Raw genomic sequence first — 12827 nt, forward strand, 5'->3', positions numbered from 1 at the left:
CTTTATTGTCACATTTGTCTTGATTTGTGCTCACGTGTAACGCCCGAGTAGAAAAAAATTATTTATTCACATCGATTGTGTTTGTTCTTGCATCGGGCGTCATCTGTTCTACTTTTCATTAGTGTCATGAATTCATTAAATCATTTAACTTTAAAACAAAAACAATGTATAGAGTAAGATATTCTTTTTTCATGTTTTTTTATCTGTAGTGGTTTTTCTGTAGAGCGACTTTCTCCTTTTTAGACACGAATAATGATGAACATTTGAATCAGAATGAAACAATAACGTTATTACGGTGTTTAGGTATAACAAAACTTTCATTATATTATTGTACAAAAAATGACGCACATTTGTTGTCAGGTCAAACAGGGTCCACAAAAGATTTGCTAAACAAAATAACGCGTAAGCCGTTAAAAAACACAAAAAAAACAATTTTTAGTTGCACGAATTAAACTTTGGTCTATTAAAAAGCTTATTTTGTAGAAAGCAAAACAAAAAATGAAAAGAAGGAAAGCAGTGAAGATAAGCAAGTGAGTAATGGTAAGTGAATGAATAGTATTTTTTGATCATGTAATTTCCTTTCTTCAAAACCAATGTTGCAGAAATCAATATCAAAACATTTTTAACATTATTTCAACAACACTATACTTCGCCCATAGATGAAAATTTACTGAGTGAAGCGTTTCAATGTTTTGATACAGAGTTCAATGGAAGATTATCATTTAATGAACTTCAATATATCTTAACGTTCCCTGGAACAGAACCTTTTACCAGTGACGAATTAAATGTTTTATTCACGCATCTTAAAACAATTTACGGCAAAGCGTCCACAATTCAAGGACTCGATACGCACGACTTTACTGAAAGGTGTGTATTGTTAGAGTGATGGTCATCCTCAATTTTTCTTTTTGTTTTCCTTTTATTTATAACAAACCAAAGATTAATCTTTGGACCTTCCCATACAACTAGGTAATAGTTGTAATATTTTTTTTTTACTTATTAACAAAAATGGATACTATAAATAGTTTAAAATTAAGTCTTTTTTTTTGTAAAGGAAACGGTAGACGAAAGAAAAACATTGTTTTGATACCAAAACGATTTGAAAACCTCAACACACAATTGGGGTTAAAAAATTTTTTAGCACTCGAAAAAACACCCTTTCTTATTAAAAATCAATGGTTTTATTTAATGGCTTTAAATGCTCGTGAACCAAAAACAACTGATAAAAGCGCTACTAAATAAAAGGCTACAATAAGTCCAATGGTTCCACATATACGTAAGAAAATATCTTTTTCATTCATTACAAGAGTTGGTCCAAGTTGGATAGGAATATACAGATTCTAAAAAAAAAGGTAACAATTACAAAAGACATGGAAAGTAGAAGTGCCTACCATAGGTAATTTATGATATTTGTTAAATCTATCCAGGTAAGACATGGGTCTATTATTTAAGCGTTTTTTGTATTCAAATAAAATGTCAGCTGTATGACCGTCCACGAACTGTGTCGTAAAGTCGGTTTTTGTTAATGTATGAAAACAGAAACCAACTTTATTATCATAGAAAACCGAATTAGGCATAGCAGTTCGGGGTATATGATCGGAAGAGGAACCGGTTCCACAATTGATATGAATCAAAGAACCATCTTCTATTAATTCCATATTAAAATCACCTCCTGAGATATAGGCATCCACATTAGTTGATTTTAATAATTGACGTAATGTTTGAGATAAATAAGCATCTCCTTTACTTGCACCAGAAGATAAAATGGGCTTGTCTCCAACAACAATTACCCAATCTACCACACTTCCAGCAATTGTCAATGTTTCTCTTAAATCATTCCAATGTAATTCAGTAATATTTTGCTGAGGGAAATTTTCACTCAAAATATACGTATCAATCATCACATAAATCACAGACGCTCGTGATGACCCAAAATTAACTCCCGTCTCTTAAAAGAAAAACAAAATTGTCATACTATCATAATTAAAATAACATACTTGTTGTATCACGAAAATGATCTAAACGATGATACCATGCGTTAGGCATTGTCCATACTGGGGCCGTTGCTTTTTTAGATTCTTCTATACTATCTGTGTGATATGTCATATTCGTATAAACAATTTCTGCAGTGTAGTTTTTATTCCAATCCTCTAGACCTAAAACTGTAAGAAACGGTACTTTCAAATTGCTGTGAAGATACGCCTGTGTAAAGCTCGTATTCCATTTAGTATCATTTAATCCATCAATTCCCCCAATGAAATTACTTCCAGGTGATATTATATGTTTTATAGGCTGCTTTTCACAAAAAACGCTTAACGTTTTTCCACAAGCATATTGTGCTGAGGATCCTGATCCCCAATTTCCTAGACTAGCAAAATGTAATTGAGCATCACTTTTGCATAGAAACAATGAAAAAACAAATAACAAGACATTCCAATATCGCATTAAAAAAATTCGATTCGTTACACTTGAGAAAACCATTGCATTTAGCAATGCTTCGACTTGTACACTCCCAAAATAAATTTATTTTCAAACGAATATTTGTTTAACACAAAAAAAAAAAATTAAGAGAAATTTTAAATAAACACCACAACTTGATTCAAGGTAATTTTCTATCAGGTCACACTAATTTTTTTCAACAACCTTCTATTACTTCAACACAGTTTTATAAAAGTACTTTGAAAAAAACTTGAAAAAATAAAGTCCCTGTTATAAAAAAAAAGTAGATCACTTTCAATACCACAATTTGTGGTTTGAACCTGACATATTCTTTTTTTTTTTTTTCCTGTCCTAGTAATTCATTAAAATGTTCGTACCACACACAATCTAAATGACCAGAAAAGTGGGGATTGTACATGTGCTCTTAATTTATGTGGCTTTTTACATTTTTCAAAAGTATTTATTTTCAATTTCACTGGTTAAAAAAAAAATCAATTTGTTATTTTTGTCAAACAGATGCGATCACTCGACATTGTCTACTAAAGCTTTACAACAATCATTTAACCAGATTCGCTCGAAATACGGAGCCAGTCATACGATGAATGTTTTATTAGAAAATATCTTAACAGAAACAATACCATTGAACAGTTTTTTTTTTTTTTTGAACACCCACAAATTGGTAAGATTAGTTTATAATGTTTTTAAAACATTTCTTATTTAAAAAGGCTTTCTATTTTCGAGCGTCTTTTTTTTTATTTTACACATAATTACCTATTACACTCAATTTTTTTGTGACATATGTATACTATGCATGGAACTGCTTAAATGACTTAAAGGCAAGTTAAGGTGATGTTTAACATGATAATTTCGTTTTTTTTCCATACCAAGATAAAAACATGTATTCTAAGGGACCATTTACCGTATTGAAAATTTTACGGTCGAAACGAATATAATAAACTTGCTTGCGCAAACAGGTTTATAGCAATAGACGTGTTTTAAAAAAAATCTTTAAGGCCAAATCAAAAAACATCTTTAACGTTACATCAGCATTTAAAAAATAAAATAGAAAGGTAACGTATTAGTATAAGATCACATGAAACATCCTTGACTGCTCGAGCGCCTCACACATACTGTTTCATACCACTAGATCCATTTGACATGGGAAAAACGCAAGAGTACTGGATTTAAAACAGCGAGTCGGTGCGTGAAGGAAATTAGTCAGCTTATGAAACTTACCCTGTTTAGTAATACACGAAAAAAGAAAAAACGAATTTTAGTTTAATAACTTAGTATAATATATATGCGTTTCAAATAACGTGTACGTAAAAGGATAATGTCAGAATATAGAATGAAAAAAAAAAAATTGGAAAAGTAAAAGGGTAATATAGGAGAATCTTACAGTCACGCAAGTGAGTATTTTACAGAATTGAAGCCATATTTGTGCAGTTTAGATAAAATTTGTAATTAACGTGAAAGACGTTTGTTATAAAAATGATTTAAAAAATACAAAAATTGGATAGGTTAAAACGTTTAAATGATGAATGGAGTCAATACCAAACGCCTGAAGTGTGTTAAACCTGCTGGAATTAATTGCCTTCTTTTTTCTTTTTTTTTGTTAAGCGATTAAGAGCAATTATGTCATTTTTACGCTTCTTCTCAACTTGCTCCAAATAATGCGTGTTTTCTCGACGCATTTGTTGAAGTTCTAGAGCACGACTCACTTCACGAGCTTTCTTTTTTCCTGTATGGTATTCTAAAAGATGATGCCATTTAAATTTTGAGAGGTAACGAAGGTTCCAAATATCTTCTCTCCAAAAATTATGACGTTTCGGTCCACCCACAGGTGTATTATTTAAATGATTGCCAACAAATTTGGCTACTTTCTTACTGTCAAACTCTATCCAGCCATCTTTAAACATTATTTTCTTTGATCCACCAGCTCTTAGTCTTTTTTTTCGTTCGACTAGCAAACAAAAAAAAAAAATTATTTTTCTATACGGTCATTGTTTTACCTGGATTTTCGGGAGTTAAAAAAATACGATGAACCTTTCCAAAGTTTTCCATATACTGGCGAAGCTTGGTAGCATTCATGAAACAGGGAATACGTGAAACATAAACAATGCCTCTTGTTTCTTCGTTTTCATCCGTAGGATCAGTAGTTTTGTTTAAAAAGGTTTGACTTGTACTGCTTGATTCTATAGCCAAGACATTCTTTACAAAGCTAATGTTACTATTTTGACAAATTTCAAGATTAAAATTCTTCTCCTCCTTTTCTTCACATGTTGTTACTTTGTTTTGTATTGCTGCTGGTTCCTTTTGGTGTTTAATCATTTTCTTGTGCTAATTATTTTTTTTTAAAAACCGTAAAACTGTAAGAATGGTATGTATGAATTTGACTTTTTTATTTATTGCTTTTTTATTAATTAAATCTTCGTGAAAATAAACACATCTTCATAAATTTTTTAAATTTCTATTACCATAAAAACTCTAATGGGATGTGTCTTTTGTCAATAGAAAATTCAGGGTTTACAAAGCAAAAATTTAAGTGATCCTGATGACAATTTCTGACACAAAAGGTGAGCTAAACAGTTGTTTGCGAAATGTAGGCGGAAAGTTTTTGTTAAGTCTTCAAACTGACATTATACTTGCATGAACAACCCTCACAAAACACGATTGTAAATGACTGAATGTAAAATGTTTCAAACGTAGTTTACAGGAAAGCGTAATTTAAATAAGGTACATGTTTCTTACATGATGTTGTGTTGCAAAATCCAAATCAATGGTGACATCATAACCGCAGCGACAAGAAAAAAAAAACGTATCAAGACCAACGTTTTCCGTTTCACTCAAATTTATTTGGTATGCCTGAAGTGTGTCTTCCGTAGAAAATTCGAGTGACTTTAAATCACTGTTGTTGTTAAGTAATTTTTTTTCAAGAAATTCAAAAGCTTCCAAAACGTGTTGGAATTCCTCCGTTGGCTTGGTGGATGTCTTTGCTTCTTTTTCAAGTTGATGAGCAATTTTGTCTGGATGACAGTGTAGGGCTTTACGTCTGAAACATTTTTGGAGTGCATGGAGATCTTTAATTTCTGTTATATTAAGTAATGATAATGCTGTTTCATATGTCATTACCATTACCCTTAACAATTACGGTACTTTGACACCGTGTAACGAAAACGCTTACAAAAGTAAACTGCAGCAGGCATCCTTGACCGTAACAGATCTGTCCTGGAACTCATTGTCTGATCTTATCAAACACTTTTTAAACTGGTCCAAAACAGAGACCTTTTTACCATTTTTTTTTTATGAAAAAAAGCCTGACATTACATATACAAAATGTTTCACACACATTTTAAAAAAATTAAGTTAAAAAGAAAAGCATTTCTTCGGTAGCTAAACACCAAGCAATATTGTATCCAACATACCATTCAACAACAACTTTTGTAAAGAAAATATATTTGTTTAAAGTAAAATGTTATTTTGACCTTTATTCCTTGGTTGCTGTAGAAATAATTTTATACTAACAACTTGTTACTAGCCTATCGCTTTGACGTACAAGGACCTTATAACGTACAGAAAAACAGTTCCATAGAAAACTTTTTCAATAGAAGAATACCACAATCTAACCCTCTTTTTAATGCAATAAATCGTGACCTTATCCCTTTTGAATTTTTTTTTTCAAAAAAAGTACACTGGATTTTCTCTTACAAGGCTTGTTGTATAAGGATATCTCAAGTCATGTTAGCATATTCATTTTAAAATCACATACGAAAAGGCGTTTAATAATTTGGGATATATCTTGAAACGTTGTTTATTTTATTGAAAACGGTCATGGATTCAAAACGGGTAATTCCTTTATGAGATTTGGTTTTTTTTTGATATTATGTCTTGCTGTATGAACTTTTCTTTGTTCAACTTTGGCTCTTCTATTAGTTGAAAGTCGAATCTTCTATTTGTGTCAGAGAAGGTGATTTGGGTCGAGGTCTTTTTTTTAAAGGTTCTCATACAAATAACGCAGTCGTTCCTAACGATATACTTTTTCATGAAGTACCTTGTGAAACAGTCCCCATGTTTTTCTCCGAGTACTGTTGCTCTTTTGAATAAAAATTGATTTTTTTTAATTATCTAGATTATGTTGCCAATTATGTAATATATGCTTGCGACCCCTACAAACACTACACACAAGAATCAATCGTGTTTTAAAGCTGTAGGTCGTGATTTTGTCATAACCGTTTCTTTATTTTTAGTCGAATATGATAATAGTTTTCAAGTCAGACACATAAAAACACAACATGTTTAACAAGAAGGGAAAAAAAAAAAATTCAACAATTTGAAATAACTGTTTTGAATGCCTTTTCGAACAAAATTAAGAAAGTTCATATTTATAAATGTCAAACCTGTCATACGCAAGTGTGTTCACGTAATTGCTGGAAGGTCCGTTTGTAATAAAAACTAGTAGTTCATTACACTCACGATTTTTTCCACAGTCTATGCAGTCAAAGTCATGGCATCGTGTTGTCTGTCAATCCTTCTCTACCGCGCTTCCTGATAACGCATTAACTAGCATTTCCTCTATTATAAATTTATGGAATCATTATGTTAAGTACTGTCAACAAAAAAAAAACACAAGTGATTTGCCTTTTCTTTGATTTAAAAGCTATTCTCAAAAAACGTATGAAGGTTTTTTACTCGTCGCTCGTTTACTCTGCCGTGTTGCCGACAGTTATGAAACCCACGGACTACAAAAAGCTTTTTTAACAAAATCGCTCCTTATAACATTAAATCAAAAAAAGGATATTTATTATTGGTATGAACATTTCCATTTTGATACCCTTTCATTTTCTTTTCACGAAAGGGCCTTTTTGAGAGAAGGAAAAAAAGCATATCATCGAATGAATCCTAAGACTGTTTCTGCAAAAGATATTGAGGAGACTTATCAAAAGTAATGCTAATAGTAGTAGAAACCTTTTTTCTCAGTTAAATTTGTGTTCCCTGGAGTAGATCTCTCGAAAATTTTAGTTTACTCGAAGAATTTTTTAACCAGCGAGCGTACTTTATGCACAAGACTTTTGAGGATTTCACACCGTTTCAGTTCCATTATGTCAATATAGATTTTTCATTTTATACGCGTCTTTTGGTAGGTGAATATTTTAGTAAGAAAAAATTGTTACTAAGCTAAGTGACGCCGAAGGTTCAGTTAGAACTGGTTAATGTCCAAGCCATTTTAGAAGATCCAAATTATGATGCATTTAGTCAGTTTATCTCATCCACGACTCTACCCTTCGATTCTCTAATCCACTATCAAAAAGTAGGCATTTTCTATAATGTTAACACCAAACGTTTTCGAAAGTATTATGTTTTAATACAACGCTCTCATTATTATATAATAGATATTTCAAAAAGCTACCAAAATTCTTGATCCTACTGAAAACGTTACCACGTTAAGTTTTCCAGAATTACTTACTCTTTTTTTTCGTGAAATTCATGGATACAGTTATTGTCCTATTATTGGCTTGATGAACCATAGCTGCTCACCAAATGTGTCTCTTGATGTGTACCGAAATGACACCAAACAATCGACTCGTATTCTCCAATGGTCATCTAATGAATTAACTATAGGAATCTCAACATACCCTCTTCTATGCAAGGTAAGTTACACCCCCAAAAAAATAGAGACATACAACCTAGAATGGTTAAGCGATTCCTTTATCGGTCTCTATTTATTCTTTTTGTAGATTGTGCTAATGGAAAATTTACGTGCAGGTGATGAACTACTACTTGTAGGTTATTTGGGGTTAACGAATGATTGTTTTTTCCTGTTTTATAAACTTTCTATTTTTTGTTAGTCTTATATTGATGAAACGCAACCTTTAGTTAGCCGATGTCGTCAGCTTAAAGTAGAGTATGGATTCGTTTGTCGTTGTACTAAATGTATTTATCAAGTAAAGCATAAACGAAAATTGCCTTCTAGTTTCTATTTATCTGGTGGACTGCTGTTTTTTTCTAGGCCAAACAATTTTACTACGAAAACAAACACAAAACAGAATGAATGCTTGATTCATTTTTTTCAATCATCATCGTTCTTTCAAAGTAATGGTATATTACAAAACTTCCTTATATACGTTAGCATCTGGTTTTTCGTTAAAACGCCAATAAGACTATCATTTTTAGTGATCCAAATTGTTCTGCATCATAATAAAAAAATATGAAAAACTAGATACACTCAAGTATTTTATGTTCAAACGTTGCGTGAAGAAAGAAAACGTACTCAACATCGAAATATCTAAAGATTGTATGAGCATCCGTCATTGACGCTACAGCACATAAACGAAAAGGTTGAAACACCATCAAATGATATATATTATGAGATTTAGGAGCGTCTTTTGTTGTATCCAGAGCATAAGGCACGGGATTATATGAAGTGTCTGAGATTCTAGGATAAGTACCTAATTCAATATCTTTTGCCTCTTTTTCTTTTATAGTGCACGGAAGAGAAATTATTTCATCTGTTTCTATGAAGGATATAACGTCTTCAGTATAATAAGACGGTTGTTTTTTAAGATTTCTTATCACTTGAATAAGAACATCACGTGAAATGTAGCCAAGAAATCTTTTTTCTTCAAATGTGGTTAAGATAGGGAAACATTCAAAAGAAGAACTACAGAATAGCTAAGTAGTTTTTTACGGTTTTCCAAAACATAGCTTACTTTGTTAGCATGTTTTCTACAAAAGGGATAGTATTGTTTCTTTGTATCAATGCAGGATAACGTTTTAGCATGGTAGTCGACACCTTATCATCTGAACACACCTAAGATACGTACATCAACAAATCGGTTGACTTTTCAAAAAAGAAAGTGAAACGATATAAGACACAGTGGACACGCAAACATTGACGCTTTACCTGCTGATGAGGCGTTAAATATGAATACCCCTTCATATAAATGTAACAGTCATAAATTGACAATGGACACAGGGCATCACCAACCCATTTCGCTATGAGGACAGCTATCATAAAGGGCACAATATAAGATAATCCACCCGTGAGTTCAAACGCTATCACAACCAATGATATCGTCACGCGTGTTGCTCCACCCATCACTGCAACAGCACCCACGATAGCGTATACACCTGGATGAATGCATTCATGACAGGTTAAAAATCGGAGTCGATTATTTGTTTTTATCACAAGCAAACCAATTACTCGACCAAACACCGCTCCTACCTATAAAAAAAAGAAAGAAAGCTGTCGCACTCACGTAAACTCCATTTACTTAACAAATATCCCCACAAAAAAAAAATGAATAAAAAATGTACATTTACCAGCTTTTATCCTACTTGATCAAACACATTAGCTATATAAAAAATCAACAGGCACTAAACGTAAACGCAGAAAAAACACAAATGTTTTTACTAAGAGTAACAGATACCTACGAAAACTCAAAGCCGAGCAGACTGAGCGCAAGTAAGCGAAATGCAGACTAATTTCCACAGAAAAATATATTAGCTGAGAGAGAGAGAGAGAGAGAGAGAGAGAGACTGCAATTAGGAGACACAGAAACTGATTTACACAGAAAGATAGCCTGGCAGAGAGGTAAGAACAGACGACTGCGTCTTTTTGTGAAACAGTTTTACCAAAAAACCCAGTGGCTTGTTAAACTTCTTTTTTCATATTACATACCGTCAACGTGGGAATGAATAAACCCACAGGTAGATAAATGCCAAAGGTGACACACGTTTCAAAAAAGCGAACAGCGGCCACAAAGCAAAATTGTATTAAAAGTAAAACATCAAGTCTGTAATGGGATTTTTGACTTTGTAAAGACGATGGCGAAGTACAAAAATGAAACAAGTCCACATTTGTTGAAGGTTCACAACGACTAAATAATTGTTCGAGAAGCGATGTCAGTGTCGCGCGTAGCATTGGAAAAGGATAATTTATGATGCATGTGATAGTGGTTATGACGAAAACTTCGGTTATTGGATATTTTATGATTATTGGCATGCATTGTTTTTTTTGTAACCAATAAAGGTGAACTTTGATGAACAAAGAACCAATTATACCTCCTAATAAACCAATTAACGAAAAAGGAATGAGTTCCTGAATTTGCCAAGTTCCTGCTAATGATATTGAATCCATTCCAAATAACGCCAACCGACCTGTACCTCCGACATCAAACCACTTTAAAGAAAGAGCTCCGATAACAGCTCCATAAAAAGCCTTCCATAATGTATTTGAAGGAAAATGAGATGAAACTTCTTCTAAAGAGAATAAAACACCACCTAAAGGTGCACCGAAAGCTATTGAGACTCCAACAGCACAAGCAGCTGAAAGTAATTCCCTATATTTTGTTTTCTCATTTCTGTAACTAGGTGATAAAACAGCTAAAAGTTCTGCCCAACAACAAGCAATATGAACTAAAGGCCCCTCCTTTCCTGAGGATAATCCACTTGAGACTGCTAAGCAAAGACCAATACACTTAATAACACCTACACGAAATCCTAGGAAATTCGGTATACGAAAACCGCTTAAAATTGTTTTGACTTCGGGTATACCAGAACCGGTCGCTGAAGAGCAATAAACACTGCACAACCAAGAACCAAGTGTAGCAAAAAAGACGCCGATCAGTATGAACATGAAATAATTTATCATATACGATAAAAATACATCTTGTAAACCAAAATAATGACTCCATGAGATCCATCGAGTATTGGAAACACCCTCCATACGTACTAAAACTTTACGAGAAAATTTGCATTGGTTTGAAACGGTATCAACAACAGAACTGGTTCCACAACAAAAAGTACGATTTAACGCAAAAATACTCGAGCAAAATCCAATTTTCCAATCGGAGAGAAGTTGAACAACGATTTCAATCCAATTAGCTGAACAGGCAGTAAAGAGTGCCGTTAATCCTATAATAATCCAACCATCACATTCACCAGTAAACAATAAAGCTAAACGCCAAATTTCTGATAGTACAAAAACAAATTTTGATTTAAAAAATAACTCTTTTAATTCTTCATAATGTGTGCGCTTTTGAAACCCGAAATTTGAGAAGATTAATGATTGGTACCCGACTTTCTCATAAACCCCTTTTTCTTCCTTTAGACTATTGTCGTTTAAAGGTAATGGATGGCGTACGGAACGAAAGGAATCACGTACCGGGGTACCCCTATAATGTAGTTCTATAGTATCTTCACACAATGTTATATTGACTGTATTTGTGTGTTTTATTTTATCTAAGCGTTCATCATGCGTTGATAGAAAGGGTTCGACCTCATTCTCATTCGTTCCCTTGTCAATTTTTTTTAAGTCCAACATGTTCTATTCCTCCGCCTCAATCGAATTCTATTACTTGTTTGGTACTTGTAAATGTATCTCGGGAGTCAACTTTTCATATAATAAATATAAATATGGTACATTAAAGTATCATGAGTTTATTATTTAAAAAAAAGTCTCGATTCATGAAACTAATTAAAAACCTTCAAACGCTTGTATTACTCTATAGAGCGTAGTAACAACAAAAAGTTGGCTTGACACTTTATTGTTTTACTAAAGAAAACTTGACACAACGGTCTCGGTCAAACTAACTCTTGTTACCCTCACTTTCTTTATCATTTGTTTTTTCAGAAATCACGTTTGAACGGTTTATCTGTACTATTCATTAAAACTTTGTCTTCTTTCCTCTTATTGGTTTATAGTCAAAATCAAGCAATTCAATTTTTAGAAAAACAGATGCATAACTGTTCCTAAGTTTTCCTCAGATTCACCGTTTGTTATAAGTACTCAATCTATAAGAAAATTTATCTTGACACATGACGTTACCCGTCCCTTTGTTATTTTAAAGTACGGACAAACAAAAAACATTGACAATATTTAAGATACAAAAAAGGCTTGTTTTCTCATTTTTTTATTACAAACGTAATAGTAAAGTAAACCTTAAACAAAAAGTCCTACACAACATTTCGCAAGGTATTCATAACAACTTTTATTACTTTTATATGACTTTGCAAATCGAGTTATTCGCTTACAAAAAATTGTCATTGAGTTTTTTTCTTTTCAATCTCATAAAATAAACGTATCATTTATGGTCTTTGCAAAAAACGTAATCGTATAATACATTATCTTGAAACTATTGCAACAATCCGTTGAACATTGTAGTATAAAAAATTTCAGTTTCCTTTCATGTCGTTCAACGAAACATTTTGTATTTTAATCATTACTAGTTTTAAAAATATCATACGCAAGAACATGATAGATTAGAATATTTTCGGCGCGTCTTTGACAGATTTCAAGAGACGTTAGGGTATCACTAGTTAGATATCCCTTACTGTAGTCACACTTGTTAAGGTATCACTGGTTAGATACCCTTGCTAAAGTCAAACTT

General features: G+C 32.6%; 5 protein-coding genes and 1 long non-coding RNA gene across 27 annotated transcripts; 3 read left to right on the forward strand and 3 right to left on the reverse strand.

Annotated features, from left to right (window-relative positions):
• The first annotated feature begins 22 nt into the window (after positions 1-22).
• LOC128882990 (calmodulin-2-like) lies at positions 23-1095 on the forward strand. Of its 4 annotated transcripts, none has more exons than XR_008458656.1 (6): positions 23-173; positions 224-303; positions 361-402; positions 472-530; positions 702-867; positions 940-1095. XR_008458656.1 is itself a non-coding variant. In XM_054134915.1 (6 exons), exons 1-6 carry the CDS (start codon positions 127-129, stop codon positions 971-973), a joined length of 537 nt encoding a protein of 178 aa, XP_053990890.1. In that variant the 5' UTR covers positions 23-126; the 3' UTR covers positions 974-1095. The 4 variants fall into 4 exon arrangements, 3 of the variants coding, with proteins under 3 accessions (XP_053990890.1, XP_053990891.1, XP_053990893.1); XM_054134915.1 differs by having other exon boundaries at positions 472-540; positions 603-867; XM_054134916.1 differs by having other exon boundaries at positions 484-540; positions 603-867.
• LOC128882989 (uncharacterized) lies at positions 1014-2653 on the reverse strand. The gene is made up of 3 exons (XM_054134914.1): positions 1998-2653; positions 1392-1948; positions 1014-1340 (listed from the first exon to the last, which is right to left on the reverse strand). Exons 1-3 carry the CDS (start codon positions 2479-2481, stop codon positions 1182-1184), a joined length of 1200 nt encoding a protein of 399 aa, XP_053990889.1. The 5' UTR covers positions 2482-2653; the 3' UTR covers positions 1014-1181.
• A 250-nt stretch (positions 2654-2903) lies between these two features.
• Positions 2904-5782, forward strand: LOC128882992 (uncharacterized). 5 transcript variants are annotated; one of them, XR_008458662.1, is made up of 10 exons: positions 2904-3118; positions 3165-3509; positions 3587-3848; positions 3960-4223; positions 4283-4585; positions 4641-4819; positions 4954-5175; positions 5240-5298; positions 5362-5591; positions 5639-5778. It is a non-coding gene; the product is annotated as an uncharacterized LOC128882992 (long non-coding RNA). The 5 variants fall into 5 exon arrangements; XR_008458665.1 differs by having other exon boundaries at positions 4283-4819; positions 5362-5540; positions 5642-5782; XR_008458661.1 differs by having other exon boundaries at positions 4283-4819.
• Positions 4981-6191, reverse strand: LOC128882991 (dnaJ homolog subfamily C member 24-like). 5 transcript variants are annotated; one of them, XR_008458659.1, is made up of 5 exons: positions 5996-6105; positions 5865-5940; positions 5733-5756; positions 5191-5681; positions 4981-5122 (listed from the first exon to the last, which is right to left on the reverse strand). XR_008458659.1 is itself a non-coding variant. In XM_054134919.1 (2 exons), exons 1-2 carry the CDS (start codon positions 5572-5574, stop codon positions 5060-5062), a joined length of 447 nt encoding a protein of 148 aa, XP_053990894.1. In that variant the 3' UTR covers positions 4981-5059. The 5 variants fall into 5 exon arrangements, 1 of the variants encoding a protein (XP_053990894.1); XR_008458660.1 differs by having other exon boundaries at positions 5191-5756; positions 5865-6001; positions 6067-6191; XR_008458658.1 differs by having other exon boundaries at positions 5191-5756.
• LOC128882988 (histone-lysine N-trimethyltransferase SMYD5-like) lies at positions 6145-9469 on the forward strand. 11 transcript variants are annotated; one of them, XR_008458654.1, is made up of 15 exons: positions 6145-6285; positions 6373-6521; positions 6569-6646; positions 6711-6873; positions 6927-7042; positions 7097-7246; positions 7295-7381; positions 7441-7576; positions 7631-7747; positions 7830-8087; positions 8175-8219; positions 8286-8381; positions 8447-8561; positions 8611-8774; positions 8836-9469. XR_008458654.1 is itself a non-coding variant. In XM_054134909.1 (14 exons), the coding sequence occupies exons 1-14, from the start codon at positions 6271-6273 to the stop codon at positions 8486-8488; spliced, it is 1398 nt and encodes a 465-aa protein (XP_053990884.1). In that variant the 5' UTR covers positions 6145-6270; the 3' UTR covers positions 8489-8588. The 11 variants fall into 11 exon arrangements, 9 of the variants coding, with proteins under 9 accessions (XP_053990884.1, XP_053990881.1, XP_053990882.1 ...); XM_054134909.1 differs by lacking the exons at positions 8611-8774; positions 8836-9469 and having other exon boundaries at positions 7830-7879; positions 7934-8087; positions 8447-8588; XM_054134906.1 differs by lacking the exons at positions 8611-8774; positions 8836-9469 and having other exon boundaries at positions 7097-7111; positions 7163-7246; positions 8447-8588.
• On the reverse strand, positions 8486-12273 carry LOC128882987 (H(+)/Cl(-) exchange transporter 5-like). The gene is made up of 5 exons (XM_054134903.1): positions 10118-12273; positions 9341-9661; positions 9147-9247; positions 8708-9097; positions 8486-8624 (listed from the first exon to the last, which is right to left on the reverse strand). The coding sequence occupies exons 1-5, from the start codon at positions 11759-11761 to the stop codon at positions 8525-8527; spliced, it is 2556 nt and encodes an 851-aa protein (XP_053990878.1). The 5' UTR covers positions 11762-12273; the 3' UTR covers positions 8486-8524.
• Between the last annotated feature and the right edge of the window lie 554 nt (positions 12274-12827).

This window comes from Hylaeus volcanicus, unplaced genomic scaffold (assembly GCF_026283585.1).
Source record: "Hylaeus volcanicus isolate JK05 unplaced genomic scaffold, UHH_iyHylVolc1.0_haploid 12197, whole genome shotgun sequence".
NCBI classification, from domain to species: domain Eukaryota; kingdom Metazoa; phylum Arthropoda; class Insecta; order Hymenoptera; family Colletidae; genus Hylaeus; species Hylaeus volcanicus.